Source organism: Octopus sinensis, linkage group LG11, assembly GCF_006345805.1.
Source record: "Octopus sinensis linkage group LG11, ASM634580v1, whole genome shotgun sequence".
Taxonomy (NCBI): Eukaryota; Metazoa; Mollusca; class Cephalopoda; order Octopoda; family Octopodidae; genus Octopus; species Octopus sinensis.
In genome coordinates, this window is record NC_043007.1 from 37,208,317 (window position 1) to 37,223,593 (window position 15,277).

The following is a 15,277-nucleotide window of genomic DNA, read 5'->3' on the forward strand; positions in this document are numbered from 1 at the left end:
TCGAATGACTCATCTGTGTTTTTTGTATTGTCTATTTGGATGTTTTGCGTTCTTGTCCCATTTTGTATTTTATATATATATATATATATATATATATATATATATATTATATGGCTGTGTGGTAAGTAACTTGCTTACCAACCACATGGTTTCGGGTTCAGTCCCACTGCATGACACCTCGGGCGAGTGTCTTCTACTATAGCCTCGGGCCAACCAAAGCCTTGTGAGTGGATTTGGTAGACGGAAACTGAAAGAAGCCCATCATATATATATATATATATTTATTATTATATATATATGTATGTATGGCAGTACATATTCTAAAATTGGAATAATACAAAGAAGATAATCATGGCCCTGAGCAAGGATGACATACAAATTCGTATATTTTTACAAAGACGGTGCCCTAGTATGACTGCAGCTTTTAAGCTGAAACATTTTAAAGAATTTAAAGAAATATATATATACACACACACACATACATATATGTCTCTCTCTCTCTCTCTCTCTCTCTCTCCACACACACAAGCATGCTTGCACATACACACACACACACATGCATGCATACATGCATACATACATACATACATACATGCATACATACATAGTGATAGACAATTACTGCAAGAGTAAAGGAGATGCTTTAGGTTGTAATAATTACAGAGATATCAAATTACTGAACCAGATTTTGAAAATTACAGAGTGAATTATAGCCCAACTAATTAGGAACAGAATTAGATTAAATGAGATGCAATTTAGTTTTATCTTTGGAAGAAGTACTACTGAAGCCATTTTATTGATAAGACAACTGCAGATGAAGAATCTATCTAAAAATGAGTCACTGAACTTGGTATTTGTTTATCTGAAGAAAGCCTTCTTCCGGGTGCACTGTTCTCTGATCTGGTGGCCTCTTAGGAAGCTAGGGGTAAACAAATGGTTTGTTAAAGTTATATAAGCCATGTTCAAGTAAGGTGAGAGTTAGCCATGAGTACTGTGATGAATTTAGAGCTCAGGTAGGAGTACCACAGCTTGGTTCTCAGACTCCTATTCATCATTTTCCTTCAGGCTTTGACAGAGGAATGTAAGAATAGCTACCCTTGAGAACTACTATATGCTGATCTCATTCTCATAGCAGGATCTGTAATAGATTAGAAAAAAAAAATCCAAGCCTTAAAGTAAACTTAACAATGACCGAAGTTCTAGTAAACAGGAAAACAGGTAAGACTTCAGTAAATGGGATCTTTTCAGTTTGAATGGCAGTTTTTAACATAATTTCTAGGTAACTAAAACTGGTAGAATGTGTTTATAAAACATCTTTTTCTCTTGGCTTTATTGAGAAAATTCTATAGTTTGTAAGATATTTGTTGTTTTTTTTCTTCAATTTCTGCAATCTCAACCAATCACTGACGTCTATTGAGGTAAAAAAACATTCTGTGCTGTATGAATATGTTCCTCATTTAAGAAACAGATTGGGTTTATTTACATTTGTGAAGAAAAAAAGATGCCCTTCTCCCCACCCCTAACCCTAAAACAGATTGAAATGCAATAGATCGATACTAGGGTCATAATTATGGGTGACAATTTCATATGACGCTGCTAGAAAAAACTGCCGTTCAAACCAAAGGGCAGGAATTCCATATGGTGTAACTAGTGCAAGCTATGGACATACAATAAATACAGTGGATTCAAAGAAGATTAATGGAAAAATTAGTGTTTGTATGTGGAAGACACACAGGAACAATAAACACTAAAAACACATGGGAAATAAATTTTCTCAAATGTCCTGAAGGCTCCCTATTGTTTGTGGATAGTTTCTGTTATGTAGGTGATTTGATTAGCAGTGGAGGAGGATGTTCTGAAAGTATAGTTGCTAGAATATGAATAGAATGGAAAAAGTTCAAAGAGCTATTATCTCTGTTGGCAATAAAAGGTCTCTCTCTCCCAGAGTAAAAGGCAGAATGTGTATGAATGACAATGATACATAGTAACAAAACATGAGCTTTGAATACAGAGGATATATGAAGGCTTGAAAGAAACAAAGCTTAGCGTGCTCCACTGGATATGCTATGTCAGTGTAAATATATGACTAAGTTCTTTCCTCCTCGAGCCATCTCTGGCTCATAAGGGCTGGTTTCCCGGTCCGTCGCAGGTGAGCTGCAAGATGCAGGAGGAAAGAGTGAGAGAAAGTTGTGGCAAAAGAGTCAGCAGACGTTCGCCATCATCTTCTGCCGGAGCCGCATGGAGCTTAGGTGTTTCGCTCATAAACACACATATCGCCCAGTCTGAAATTCGAACCCACGATCCCTCAACCACGAGCCCACTACTCTAACCACTTGGCCATGTGCCTCCACATATGACAAAGTGTATATGTGTTAAGAGAAAAATTGGGCACAAGAGGAATCAGATATCATGTGCAAGAGAGAAGACTACATTGATATGGTCATGTGTGCATCTAGATAAGGAGAGTTGTGTAAAGAAGTGTGAATCACTAAATGTGAATGAAATCTGTGAAAGAGGGAGTCCCAGAAAGACATGGGATGAAGTAGTGAACAAGGATTTCCAGATGCTAAACCTCCCTGAAGAGATGTAAAGGACTGGGATGATTAGTGATTTGCAGTGCTTGAGAAGTCCATCCAGGCAAAAACAAGCCCCAAGCCCTTAAAAGTATATCATTTATGCCTATGCTCCTGCATCCAATCTGTCTACGATGAATCTCTCTCTCTCTCTCTCTCCCCATGACTCACCTTCCTAACATCTTCTCTTTCCACAACTCATCTTCCTAACACCATCCCCTCCTACAACACTCCTTACCATCACCCATCTGACTACGGCACAATTTACTCAGCTGCTAAAATTACAAGAGTAGAACAGCACATATTTCATCTCCCTACTTTTCACCCTTCCTAAAAACACTTTTTTTTCTCATGCATGCTCAGTATCATCCCATGCCACCTTATTTTTCCACGAAACACCCTTTCCACCCCACCCCCCTTTTCTCTGTACAAGCCCTCATTTTACCAATGGCACCCAACCTCCCTGTTACCTGAATTCATCATCTCCCACTATTTACACCTTTATGTACCTCTCCCTGGCATTGTGCAGCTTTCTCATAACCCACACTACGGATACACAAACACACCCACACACACATATACTTCCCATCATCTTTGCTGCCACCTCCCAGATTCACACCAACTTCCTCTACTTTTCTCTCCAAAGGACATTCCCAACTGAACCCCCACCACCACCATGTTCACCACTTACTGCATCTCCTTCAGTTCAACATCTCTATTCTTCTGCTTCTCTCATTTTACACTCATACAAACTTATCCATATCTCTTATATTCATGTTCTTGTAACTTGAGGGTGCATCCTGAAAGATTTTCACTACCATCCTCTTTTATTCCCTACTGTGGTAACCTATATATCACTCCTACAGCATGACACCTGTTCCTATCCCTCTATCTTACTTTAATTTCTCATCATCAGGAATAAAGCTACTGCCCTCAATACTACACGCCCTGTCAGTTGAGGAAGGGCTTGTGCTGCAAATTACTTGGTGACCTCACTAGTTCTGCTGCTGTGTAAAAAGCACCCAACACACTCTGTAAAGTATTTGGTGTTAGAAAGAATATCCAGCCACAGAAATAATGTCAAAATCATATCAAAGTAGTGGAGTTCAGTGCACTCATCTGGCTTTCCACATCCTACTGAACCATTCAATCCATGCCAGCAAAGAAAAACATGTTAAATGGTGATGATGATATACATTTCTCTCTCTCTCACTATACATATATATATATATATATATATATATATTTGTATGTGTAACATAATAGTTTAAGAAAAAAAACATTGGTTTTATATCTAGCGTGAACTAGACATTTCTGCAGTTTCTCTAAACGATAACCGTTCTCTGCAAAGAATGCTTTTTTAAACACAAGAACGCCAGTGATAGTTCAAGAAATGTTCCTCTTAAAAAATTATGGCCGGGCAAGTTGTCTTCCTTCGCTTGATAGCTATGTTTTCCAATTCTGAAGTTAAAATTTGCGAAAATATGGACAACTCCCCACACTTCCATCCTGGAGTTCAGGTAGCCTCCTGGCTCATGCGAGTTCATGAGGATAATATATCTTTCTGCCATACACAATTTATATAGCCTTGTTCCATTGCAATAGGGTCCACAAGTTTCTAGTAATTTCCACATACACATACATACATGATCTGGCAGAGTTTCTACAGCTGGATGCCCTTCCTAATGCCAACCACTCCAAGAGTGTAGTGGGTGCTTTTATGTGCCACTGGCACGAGAGCCAGTCAGGTGGTACAGGCAACGGCCACACTCAAATGGTGTTCTTCATGTGCCACCTGCACAGGAGCCAGTCCAGCAGCACTGGCAACGACCTCGCTTAAATGTTTATTCATGTGCCACCAGTACAAGTGCCAGTAAGGCAACACAGGTAACGATCACACTCGAATGGTGCTTTTTACGTGCCACCGATCATGCTTGGATGGTACTCTTAGCACTCCACTAGCACGGATGCCAGTCATCGAATCTGATTTCGATTTCACTTGCCTCAACAGGTCTTCGCAAGCAGCGTTTAGTGTCCAATGAAGGAAAGGTACGCATAAGTGGGCTGGTTACACCCCTGGCATAGGCCACGCATTAAAGTTTATTATTTATAATCATGTTATAATTTATTATTTATAATCTTTGATTACTAGTTCTAACTATTTCTGTTAACTGTTTTGTATTTATATGAATTCTTGGTAACTAATTAGATAGATACTGATACTTCAATTTTAAAATAATTAGCAACACCACAGCTGCTTTTTGGTTTGTATATTGCAATTATTTCCCCCTCACATAGTTTCCAAAAATATAGTAGTAAATGTGTTGTGTGTGTGTTATATATATATTATATATATATATCACCGTGATCACGTGACCGACCAGACCATGTTGTTACACATCACTGGTCACAATGCGTTCGCATTGTTTTAGCCTTTGAATGACGCCACCCCGCTGGCTAAGCGAGCAGGCCAACAGAAGAAAGAGTGAGAGAAAGTGTGGTGAAAGAGTACAGCAGGGATCACCATCCCCTGCCGGAGCCTCGTGGAGCTTTTTAGGTGTTTTCGCTCAATAAACACTCACAACGCCCAATCTGGGAATTGAAACCGCGATCCTATTACCGTGAGTCCGCTGCCCTAACCACTGGGCCATTGCACCTCCACATATATATATATATATTCATGGTAATTACATAATTTTCATTTATTGGAGCAAATTTCCAGTAGTCATAGGATGCAATCCTCATCATGATCATTTAATGTCCGTCTTCCATGCATGGGTAGGATGGTTGACAAGAGCAGGCCAGATAGAAAAACTACCCTAGGCTACTGCGTCTGTTTTGGCAGGAATTTTATAGCTGGATGTCCTTCCTAACACCAACTCTGCAGAAGTTGGTAAACAATAAATGTGATTGAGGGTGGGTTTCAATGATAAGGGTGAGGGAAGGATGCTAATTAGGTGTTGCTCAGAGAAGAGAGACCAACTACAGAAATGATGATATGAAACAGTCTATTATTTACATTCAACAGATATTTGTCATCTTGTTTCTTGTTAACACAATGTTTCGGCTGATATACCCTCCAGCCTTCTTCAGGTGTCTTGGGGAAATTTTGAACTTGGGTTCTCATTTCTAAGGTATTCTTCATCGTCACCGTCGTTGTCATCGCCGTCACTGTCGTCGTCATCATTATCATTATTATTATTATTATTCAGTTCACTGCTTGGAATCGAACTCATAATCTTGGGGTTAGTAGCCCACGCTCTTAACCACTACGCCATGGGCAATTATGGAGTGAATTTCAGGGCTTATAAATCTAATATCCTTCTATCCTTCCTTAATACCAGTTCCCATATGCTGCTCATATCTGCACTCGGTCTGCTTAGGAGGTTGTTAATGAGACGCCAGGTTCGAAATTTCCCCAAGACATCTGAAGAAAGCTGGAGGGTATATCAGCCGAAACGTTGTGTTAACAACAAACAAGATGAGGACAAATATCCGTCGAATGTAAATAATGTACATAATTCCTCATCTCTTAAATGGCACGTAAAAAGCACCATCCGACCGTGGCCGTTTGCCAGCCTCGCCTGGCCCCCGTGCCGGTGGCACGTAAAAAGCACCATCCAACCGTGGCTGTTTGCCAGCCTCATCTGGCACCTGTGCGGTGACACGTAAAAAGCACCCACTACACTCACAGAGTGGTTGACGTTAGGAAGGGCATCCAGCCATAGAAACATTGCCAGATCAGACTGGGCCTGGTGCAGCCTTCTGGCTTCCCAGAGCTCAGTTGAACTGTCCAACCCATGCTAGCATGGAAAGTGGACGCTAAACGATGATGATGATGAAACAGTTTGTCGTAACAGTTTCTAATTTCATTATTTAGAGCTGCAAATGATACAATGTTACATGGCTTTACAAAGTCATGTAACAACAAACAAAATCACATCGCTGATAGCCATAAACAACTAAATGCAGTAACAGAGAGACAGAGAGGAAGCAAGAAAAAGAGAAACAGAGAAGAAAGAATGGTTAAAGTATGACTTACTTGTGATGAGTGTAGCTACGTGGGATAAGTACACAGAATGTGCTCAATGCAAATGCTGAAGCATGAAGTGACCAGCATGCAATAGCAAAGCCACACCATTCAACTATTTCTCCAAATAAATTAGCAGCGGTTACATATTTGAACATTCCACCTGGAAATATAGAATTGAATGAATTATTATTGATGCTGTTGTTGTTTGTTATTAAAGTGGCAAATTGGCAGAATCGTAACATACTGGACAGAATACTTAGTGAAATTTCTCCCAGTTCTTTAAAATCCCGAGTTCAAACCCTTCTGAAGTTAACTGTACCTTTCATGGTTGATATAATACCGTACCAGTCAAGTACTGGGTTGATGCAATTGACTTTCCTCCTCTCCATAAAATGACTAGCTTTGTGTTAAAATTTGAAAGAATTATTATTATTATTATTATAATTATTATTATTATTTCCTTCTGTCTTCCGTTTCTCACCAAGTGTTTTCCGTACACCTAGAGCAGAGAAGCTCATTGTATGCATCCCCAGATTATATATGCAAATTCACAGGTAAAATATGTATTTAAAAATTAATAAATAAATAAATTCATGAAAAATGGATGTTGTTTTCACAGCGATAATGCTCTTCTCAGTACATGAGCCGTTCCAGTTAATACGATTTTTTGCACTTCCTGTAGGGATGGTAAGCCTGGTATCATTTTCAAATAGGTTTCAGTAACTTTTTTTATCATTCCTAGAGATCCTACAATCACTGGTACTGTAGTCGCCTTATTATTATTGTTATTATTATTATTATTATTATTATTATTGTTGTTATTATTATTGAGTGAGAGAGCAGTGTATGCCATCAAAGTGACACTGGCGTAAAATATACGAAGCCCAGTATACCCATCATGACTACCCGTCTGATAAAGGTACACTAGGCACATGCATCACAATCATATGTGCGCGATATGGTGATCTCATATCAAGATAAACAGTGCATGACCTTGCAGGTGGGTGGAGCCCAGTTAGAATTTTCTTCTGGTCGAGTAGCCCATCCTGCCCAAAAGGTCCCTGAATAAGGATTGTGTAAGGATGTTGAACGAACCACCCCTGAATTATCCAAATGTCTAAGAATTATTTTCAACACACGGCTATGATACTCCCCCACTACTTCTGCTCATGATCAGAGATGCACATATCGTCAACCACTGAGAGACATGCTTAACTGATTATGGTCAAACGACTGATAAGCAAATCTGTGGTATTGAGCAGAATATTTGTTGTAGCCCATCTTTTATTATTATTATTATTATGAAATCAGAAGCAGTTGTTATTATTAGGATTGTGGGTTGGTAGAATCATTACAGCATCAGACAAAATACCTTGCTGTACTTAACCTATTAGCATTTAAATTAGTCATATCCAAACCCAAATATTCTACCTGTTTTATGTTCAAACTGACCAGATCTTGCCTCTTACACTTACCCTACAATGTCATTTTAAAAATAAACAATCACATCATTGAAATCTGATAGCTACAAGATATTGCATGATTAATTCAAAACAATGTGAATAAGTAAGTATTACATTTGACAGAATAATCTGAATGCTAAAGAGTTGATCACTGCTCTTTACATGTTGTATTCAAATATTACTGAAGTCACAATTGCCTTTCATTGCTCTCAGTTTGATACCATAAAGTACAAGTGCTAGGATTGATGCTATAGACTAATGCCTTCTCCCAAAAACTGCTGGTCTTGGGCTTAAATTAAAATACATTATAAACATCAGACTAGATGCCTTGTGGTATTTGTTCCAGCTCTTTATATTCTGAGTTCAACCGTCGTCAAGGTCTACATTGCCTTTCATCCTTTTGCAGTTGATTAAATAGAATACTGGTCTAAGACTGGGGTCGATGTAATTCACTATCCCTCTCCCTTCAAAACTGCTGGCATTGTGCCAAATTTAGAATGTGTTATTATTATTAACCCTTTCGTTACTGTATTTATTTTGGATGCTTTGTGTTTCTTTCAATCAATTTTAAATATAACAAAGAATTTAGTAAAATAACTTAGTTATCATTCAGCTAATGTTAGGAACATAAATTGTTACTAAGATTTGGTAGAAGATTTTAATTCTAAACTTGCGAAAACAAGACATTTGTACTACAGAGCCAGAGCCGGTTTCAGCCGGGTTGGTCTCAAAAGGTAGCAATTAAGGCAGCAAGCTGGCAGAATCAGTAGCATGCCAGGCATACTGCTTAGCATCATTTTGTCTATCTTTTCATTCTGAGTTCAAAATGCTGCCAAGATTAACTTTGCCTTTCATCCTTTAGAGATAAATGAAAATGAGTATCAGTTGAACACTGGGGAGGAGGGGGGTCAACGTAATCAACTTAACCTCCTCTCTCTGTAAATACTGACCTTATGCCAGAATTTGAAACCATTATTAACCCCTTGACGCCGGTATTACCCAAAGCATGCGAGATGCTGCTCCGTTTTTTTTTTATCTAATGAGACCACAAACACACAAGTGCCAACGAGCACGTGTCTATTTACATTCACCGTTACAATAACATAGCGTCGTACATTTACGTCTACTGGTTTATGAAAACGAACTATGTGAAGCTATTTATCATAATATGATAGACACGAGTTATTCTGCTCAAGTTCAAAAAATAGCTTGCGTGTGGTACAGCTCAAAACATGGTATTATGCATGTAAAGTATCCGCGTGTCATTGGTCTACTGCTAGTTTCTTGACTTGAACGTAACCTAAAATAGCTAAGATAATGCACAGGACAGCGAGCGCGTGCACCTCAAGAGATAAAGTACACGATAGCGAACGTAAACATACATCAGCCACTAAAAAGTCCACGATAGATGTAGGGCAGCTTTACATCGTATATTTACGTTAGCTGCGGGTAGGCAAGCAAAAGTGTGATCGCATATTTGCGTCAACCTTTGTCAAGGGGTTATGGTAGGGATCTGGCAGAAACATGTTGGTTGTAGATGAGTATCAGTGTTTATACAAGCAATGCTGTTTGTTTCCAGACTTCCATGAAAAACCTATTTGGCCACAGGGAAATATTACCTTGTTTGGAAACAGGTGAGGTTTGGCAACACAATAGGCATCAAGCCATGGAAAATATGCCCCAACATATTCAGCCTGATCCATGCAAGCATAGAAAAGTGGATGTTAAATGATAATGATTATTTTAATGATTATTATTATATCTTTATACTAACCTTGTGGGATTTTGTATCCTGTTTCGTTAGGTTTCCGTAATGTTCGTAGAATATGGTCTGAATGGATGTTGATGGCCATCCCGATGAAGAATAAGATACAGCCTATAGATTGGGAAATGCAAAAGGTATCAAAGTTAAGGAATTTAGTACAATGATCAGCAATAAAACATTATCATGGACAATGACAACGACGATGACGATGATGATATATATATATATATGATGTTGATGAGTCATCAATACCACTCCTGCAAGGTGCTTGTTATTGACATTCATTACTCTCCCTTATTAATGTGTGTGTGTGTGTGTGTGTAAATATATCTTAATTCCTATCCAACATACACAGAGGCAACACCTTCCTCCCTGGTCTCGTTGACTTGCAAGCTACATGCTGACCTCAATAAAGTTGATGGCCCCCAAAAAGTATTCAGTGCACATTGTAAGGTGCAGGTATTGGGAAGGGCGTCCATGCCAAAGCAGACACTGAAGAACAATGCAGTGCTTGACTCATTGGATTCTTGTTAAATCAGCCAACTCATGCCAGCATGGAACTTCTTCCTGCCTTTAACCCTCCAACGCGGAGTATAGGCCACTTATAGTTGAATTCCATGTCGTATAATTTTTGGCTTCTGTACTTATACTCTGCCATGAATGTCCCCCTTTCTCTAGTTCCTTCTGTGTTGATCTACGCCATGAGTTCTTAGGCTTACCTTTCTTTCTATATCCATCCGGATTCCACTGTAAAGTACTTTTCTTTACATTTGGTGTATCTTTTCTAATTGTGCTACCAATCCACTTCCACTTTTTCTTAAATATTTGCTCCCTAATCGAAACTTCATTTGTTCTTTGTCAAAGCTCCATATTGCTTATGTGTTCGGGCCATCTAATTTTAAGTATACTACGTAAGCATCTGTTGATGAATGATTGTATTTGCTTATTTGACTTCATTTAATGACCATGTTCCATGCTGGAACATGGGCATTAAATGATTACAATGATGAAGATGATGATGATGATGATATATGACAGGCTTTTAGTTTCTGCTTACCAAACTCACTCACAAACCTTTGGCTGGCCCAGGGCTATATGGAACTTCCCATTGTTGGGAAGCAGACTTTTTAACCACACAACCATGCCTGTGCTTTTGCTTGAGCAAAACAATGTTATGTTTACACTCTTTGTTGAAATTTTGATCAATCACTCTGTAATTTCAGAAATCCATGGAATATGGTAACATTAACTTGAAAAATAACAAAAGGTTGGTGGCAGGAAAAGCATCCAGCTGTAAAGTCCTGCCTCAAACATGGACCCATTTAATCCTGGCATGAGAAAAGTGACATTAAGTGAGCAAATGAATATATATATACGTCCTACTTTGCTGCACTCCCAGGTGGTGCAGACATCCCAGAGTGAGAAACCCTACTTTAGCGGCTTCAATAAAATAAAACTGAATCTTCTCTCACAATTTGCAATTGCAACCATGTGCTCATATTAAAGATCATTATGATGATATTGAGGATATAGTGTGTAGGTGTAATTATTTTTGAGCCCATACTGAGCTTATCTATGTTCATGGAAACCTTGATTAAACTGATTAAAGGGATTTAGGATATGACCATGCCTTTTCTTTCATTAAGGCAGTGTACTCCAAGTTCCATTATACAAGCTGACCTTGATTTACTGTTTAAGACAACAGAAGACAACATAAGAGTATGCAAGAGATATATTATGGAGTTATGTGAGATTTGTAACAACAATGGAATTTTGAAGTAGTGACAATCAGCTACTTTTAGATAGTGTACCCTCAGATTTAGTAAAAAGTATTTATAAACAAAAAGATACCAAAAATCATCAAATATGTCATTTGGAAGTTTTGACTTCTAAATGTAATTGTTTCAAATATTGGCACAAGGCTAGCAATTTTTAGGGGAAAGTAAATCAATTACATCAGCCCCAGTGTTCAACTGGTACTTACTTTATTGACCCTGAAAGGGATGAATGGCAAAGCTGACCTTGACAGCATTTGAACTCAGAACATAGGCGTAGGAGTGACTGTGTGGTAAGTAGCTTGCTTATGAACCACATGGTTCTGGGTTCAGTCCCACTGCGTGGAACCTTGGGCAAGTGTCTTCTACTATAGCCTCAGGCTGACCAAAGCCTTGTGAGTTATTTGGTAGACGGAAACTGAAAGGCGGCGAGTTGGTAGAAACGTTAGTGCGCCGGGTGAAATGCTTAGCGGCATTTCATCTGTCATTATGTTCTGAGTTCAAATTCTGCCGAGGTCGACTTTGCCTTTCATTTTTCAGGGTCGATAAATTAAGTACCAGTTACACACTGGGGTCGATGTAATCGACTTAATCCCTTTGTCTGTCTTTGTTTGTCCCCTCTATATTTAGCCCCTTGTGAGCAATAAAGAAATAAGGAAACTGAAAGAAGCCTGTCATATATATGTATGTATGTATGTATGTGTGTGTGTGTATGTTTCTGTGTTTGTCCCCCCAACATCGCTTGACAACCGATGCTGGTGTGTTTATGTCCCTGTAACTTAGTGGTTGGGCAAAAGAGACCGATAGAATAAATACTAGGCTTACAAAAATAAGACCTGTGGTCGATTTGCTCGACTAAAGGCGGTGCTCCAGCATGGCCACAGTCAAATGACTGCAACAAGTAAAAGGGAAAAAGAAAAAGATCTGGAAGAAATGCTGCTGAGAATTTTGTCTGGCACAATAACAGTTCTGTCAGCTCATTGCCTACTTTCAAATGTAGTTAATAACAAATCCTACATTGTTTTATGTTGTCTACAGAATGGTAAGCACTATTCTCTGTTTCATGGTATCCAGCCATTTTACACAACATCCTTTTCAAGGGGTAAGTCAACACTGATGGACATGATAAATGGCTACATGAGGAAAAAATGTTTGAGAACCCAACCCTGTGATACAGTGTAATTTGATAGGAATTTGGCTACTATTCTTGAAGATCAAGTAACCACATATAAGTTCTTTCATTGGCTTGTGAGTGTGCGTATGTGAGTTGGTGGATGTGAATGTGATGTTATTATATAAATAAGAATTGTAAGAGATAATCAAGAACCCTGCTGTACAAACCTGTTATGAACTGGAAACTGTAAAGCCAGTTTGGAGGAAAGATTGAATATTTCATGAGTGAGCGAACTTGTATGTAAGAGTTGAAGAAACAGAAGATAAATGCTAAAGAGACTGTTGACAGGGGTGATGGTTTACCTCCACGGATCAATACTGAAAAGATACAGGTCCTGCAATTAAAAAGAGGTCATCAATTGGCAATTAGTGAAGCAACAGAAAAGTTTATCAAATTACAATTTATTTTGTTATTAAACTTTATTACGCAGTTGCCGACGCCATAAGTCTGAGTTTGAGAAAGACTCGATTGTGTGTGTATATATATATATATATATATATATATGTATGTTTGTGTATCTTTGTGGCAGTGGTGGGGTAGCAAAAATAAATTTGAAAAAATTTAAAAAAAAAAAAAAATGGCGGTGCCCCAGCATGGCCACAGCTCGTGAGCTGAAACGAGATAAAGATAAAGTAAATTTTATGTTGCAATCGTGCAACATAAAATTATAGGTCCAGTAAGGTTTGCACAATACCTCACAGACCCCCTCCACTCTATTAACATGATCCAGAGACAAGCCAGGACAAGATGTCCAGTGCCAATATGGGACACAGGCTCAGAAATGTGTGAGCACCATGATCTGCAGTGCAGGCAAAAGATCCCCAAAATATCCAATGCCATTCCTTGCATATCCAGTTTCATGTCATAGAGACCTTCTTCTAGACATTCTTGATCACTGTTTTAAAGCCTAGCCAGGCTCATGGGCCGGTTTCCCGGTTTCTATGGCGTATGTGTTCCCCAGCTGGACAGGACGCCAGTCCATCGCAGCGTTACTCATTTTTGCCAGCAATAGTATGGGCACACACACAAAGCGTTCAAAGGATCAGGGTCCACTCATAGGGCCAGTTTTCCAGATTCTGTGGTGTATATATTACCCCACTGGAGTGAACTGTATTATTTTCCACTGATTTCTTAGATGTTTCCCTAGAATTAAGCTTATGTTCTTATAAACTCTATAATAAAGTGACTGAGAAAGTCACATGTATACATAAACAATCCTGCCACCCCCTATTGTCAATATCAATAATAGGTTATCTAATCTTTCTTCTAAGGAAATATGTGATAAATCAGGCTCTTATGATAACAATGCCCTTGCTAACAGTGGCTTCAAAGACAAGATAACCATAGATATTTTAAATTTTGGTTTCTTTTTTCTCTCCCTTTTACCAGTCCATTTTTTTTTTTGTTCCATTTGGCCTTCACCCTCCTCTAATTATTTCCTATATTCTCTCAGAGATCAGTGTCATCTCTCATTTTTTCAAATGAGACCAGCCATGTTGTGTATTTGAGCATGCAGGATTGCTTGGAAGCACAAATCACAATATATATTTGCCAGTTTATTGTGTATTCACAGCATCCAAAGTAATAGCTTATTTTCAGTTATTAGTATACTAAAAGAACATTTATCTCTCACCAGCTGGAGTACTTTTTCATTTATCCTATCAATAATAGAACAACTCACACACATGCACTCAGAAACATATACATCTAAACGTAGGAGTGGCTGTGTGGTTCCGGGTTCAGTCCCACTGTGTGGCACCTTTGGCAAGTGTCTTCTACTGTAGCCTTGGGCCAGCCAAAGCCTTGTGAGTGGATTTGGTAGATGGAAACTGAAAGAAGCCCGTCGTGTGTGTGTGTTTGTCCCTCCCAACATCGCTTGACAACCGATGCTGGTGTGTTTACGTCCCCGTAACTTAATGGTTCGGCAAAAGGGACCGATAGAATAAGTACTAGGCTTACAAAGAATAAGTCCTGGGGTCAATTTGCTCGACTACAAGGCGGTGCTCCAGCATGGCCACAGTCAAATGACTGAAACAAGTAAAAGAGAGAGTATACACACACACATACATAAGTATATATATATATATATATATATAATATATATATACACATATACACATACATAAGTGACAATCCATCAGTTACAACAATGAGTGTTCCAGTTGATATAATCAATGGAACAGCCTGCTCATGAAATTAACATGCAAACACCTGACTCATATATACCCTTAAGATAGTTCTTGGGGAGATTCAATGTAAATCTGCACAGATATGCGTATGCTTGATGTGACATGGCCAGCCCTTTGAAATACAGGCACAATTCATTTTTGCCAGGTGAATGAACTGTAGCAACAAGAAATAAAATATCTTACTCAAGGACACCAAATGCTGCCAGGTGTCGAACTCATGACCTTATAACACTGAACTGAATACTTTAAGTACAAAGCTACACCCTTTCACATACATAAACATGTATACATACAGGGTGTGATGG

General features: G+C 38.7%; 1 protein-coding gene, 1 long non-coding RNA gene and 1 pseudogene across 7 annotated transcripts in view; 2 read left to right on the forward strand and 1 right to left on the reverse strand.

The window, feature by feature from the left end:
* Nucleotides 1-15,277, reverse strand: part of LOC115217439 (3-oxo-5-alpha-steroid 4-dehydrogenase 1) — a 49,937-nt gene that overhangs the window by 9,502 nt on the left and 25,158 nt on the right. For all 6 annotated transcript variants that reach the window (XM_029787138.2, XM_029787140.2, XM_036507355.1 and 3 more), the window contains exons 3-5: nt 12,951-13,117; nt 9,844-9,945; nt 6,616-6,766 (exon numbers count right to left, since the gene is read on the reverse strand). In XM_029787138.2, coding sequence (XP_029642998.1) covers nt 6,616-6,766; nt 9,844-9,945; nt 12,951-13,117 — 420 coding nt within the window. The remainder of the gene's footprint in view (nt 1-6,615; nt 6,767-9,843; nt 9,946-12,950; nt 13,118-15,277) is intronic.
* LOC115217723 lies at nt 300-392 on the forward strand (annotated as a pseudogene).
* The window catches only part of LOC118765387, a 14,802-nt gene continuing 3,607 nt past the window's right edge, over nt 4,083-15,277 (forward strand). The window contains exons 1-2 of the long non-coding RNA XR_005001243.1: nt 4,083-4,093; nt 12,444-12,450. This is a non-coding gene — a long non-coding RNA (uncharacterized LOC118765387). The remainder of the gene's footprint in view (nt 4,094-12,443; nt 12,451-15,277) is intronic.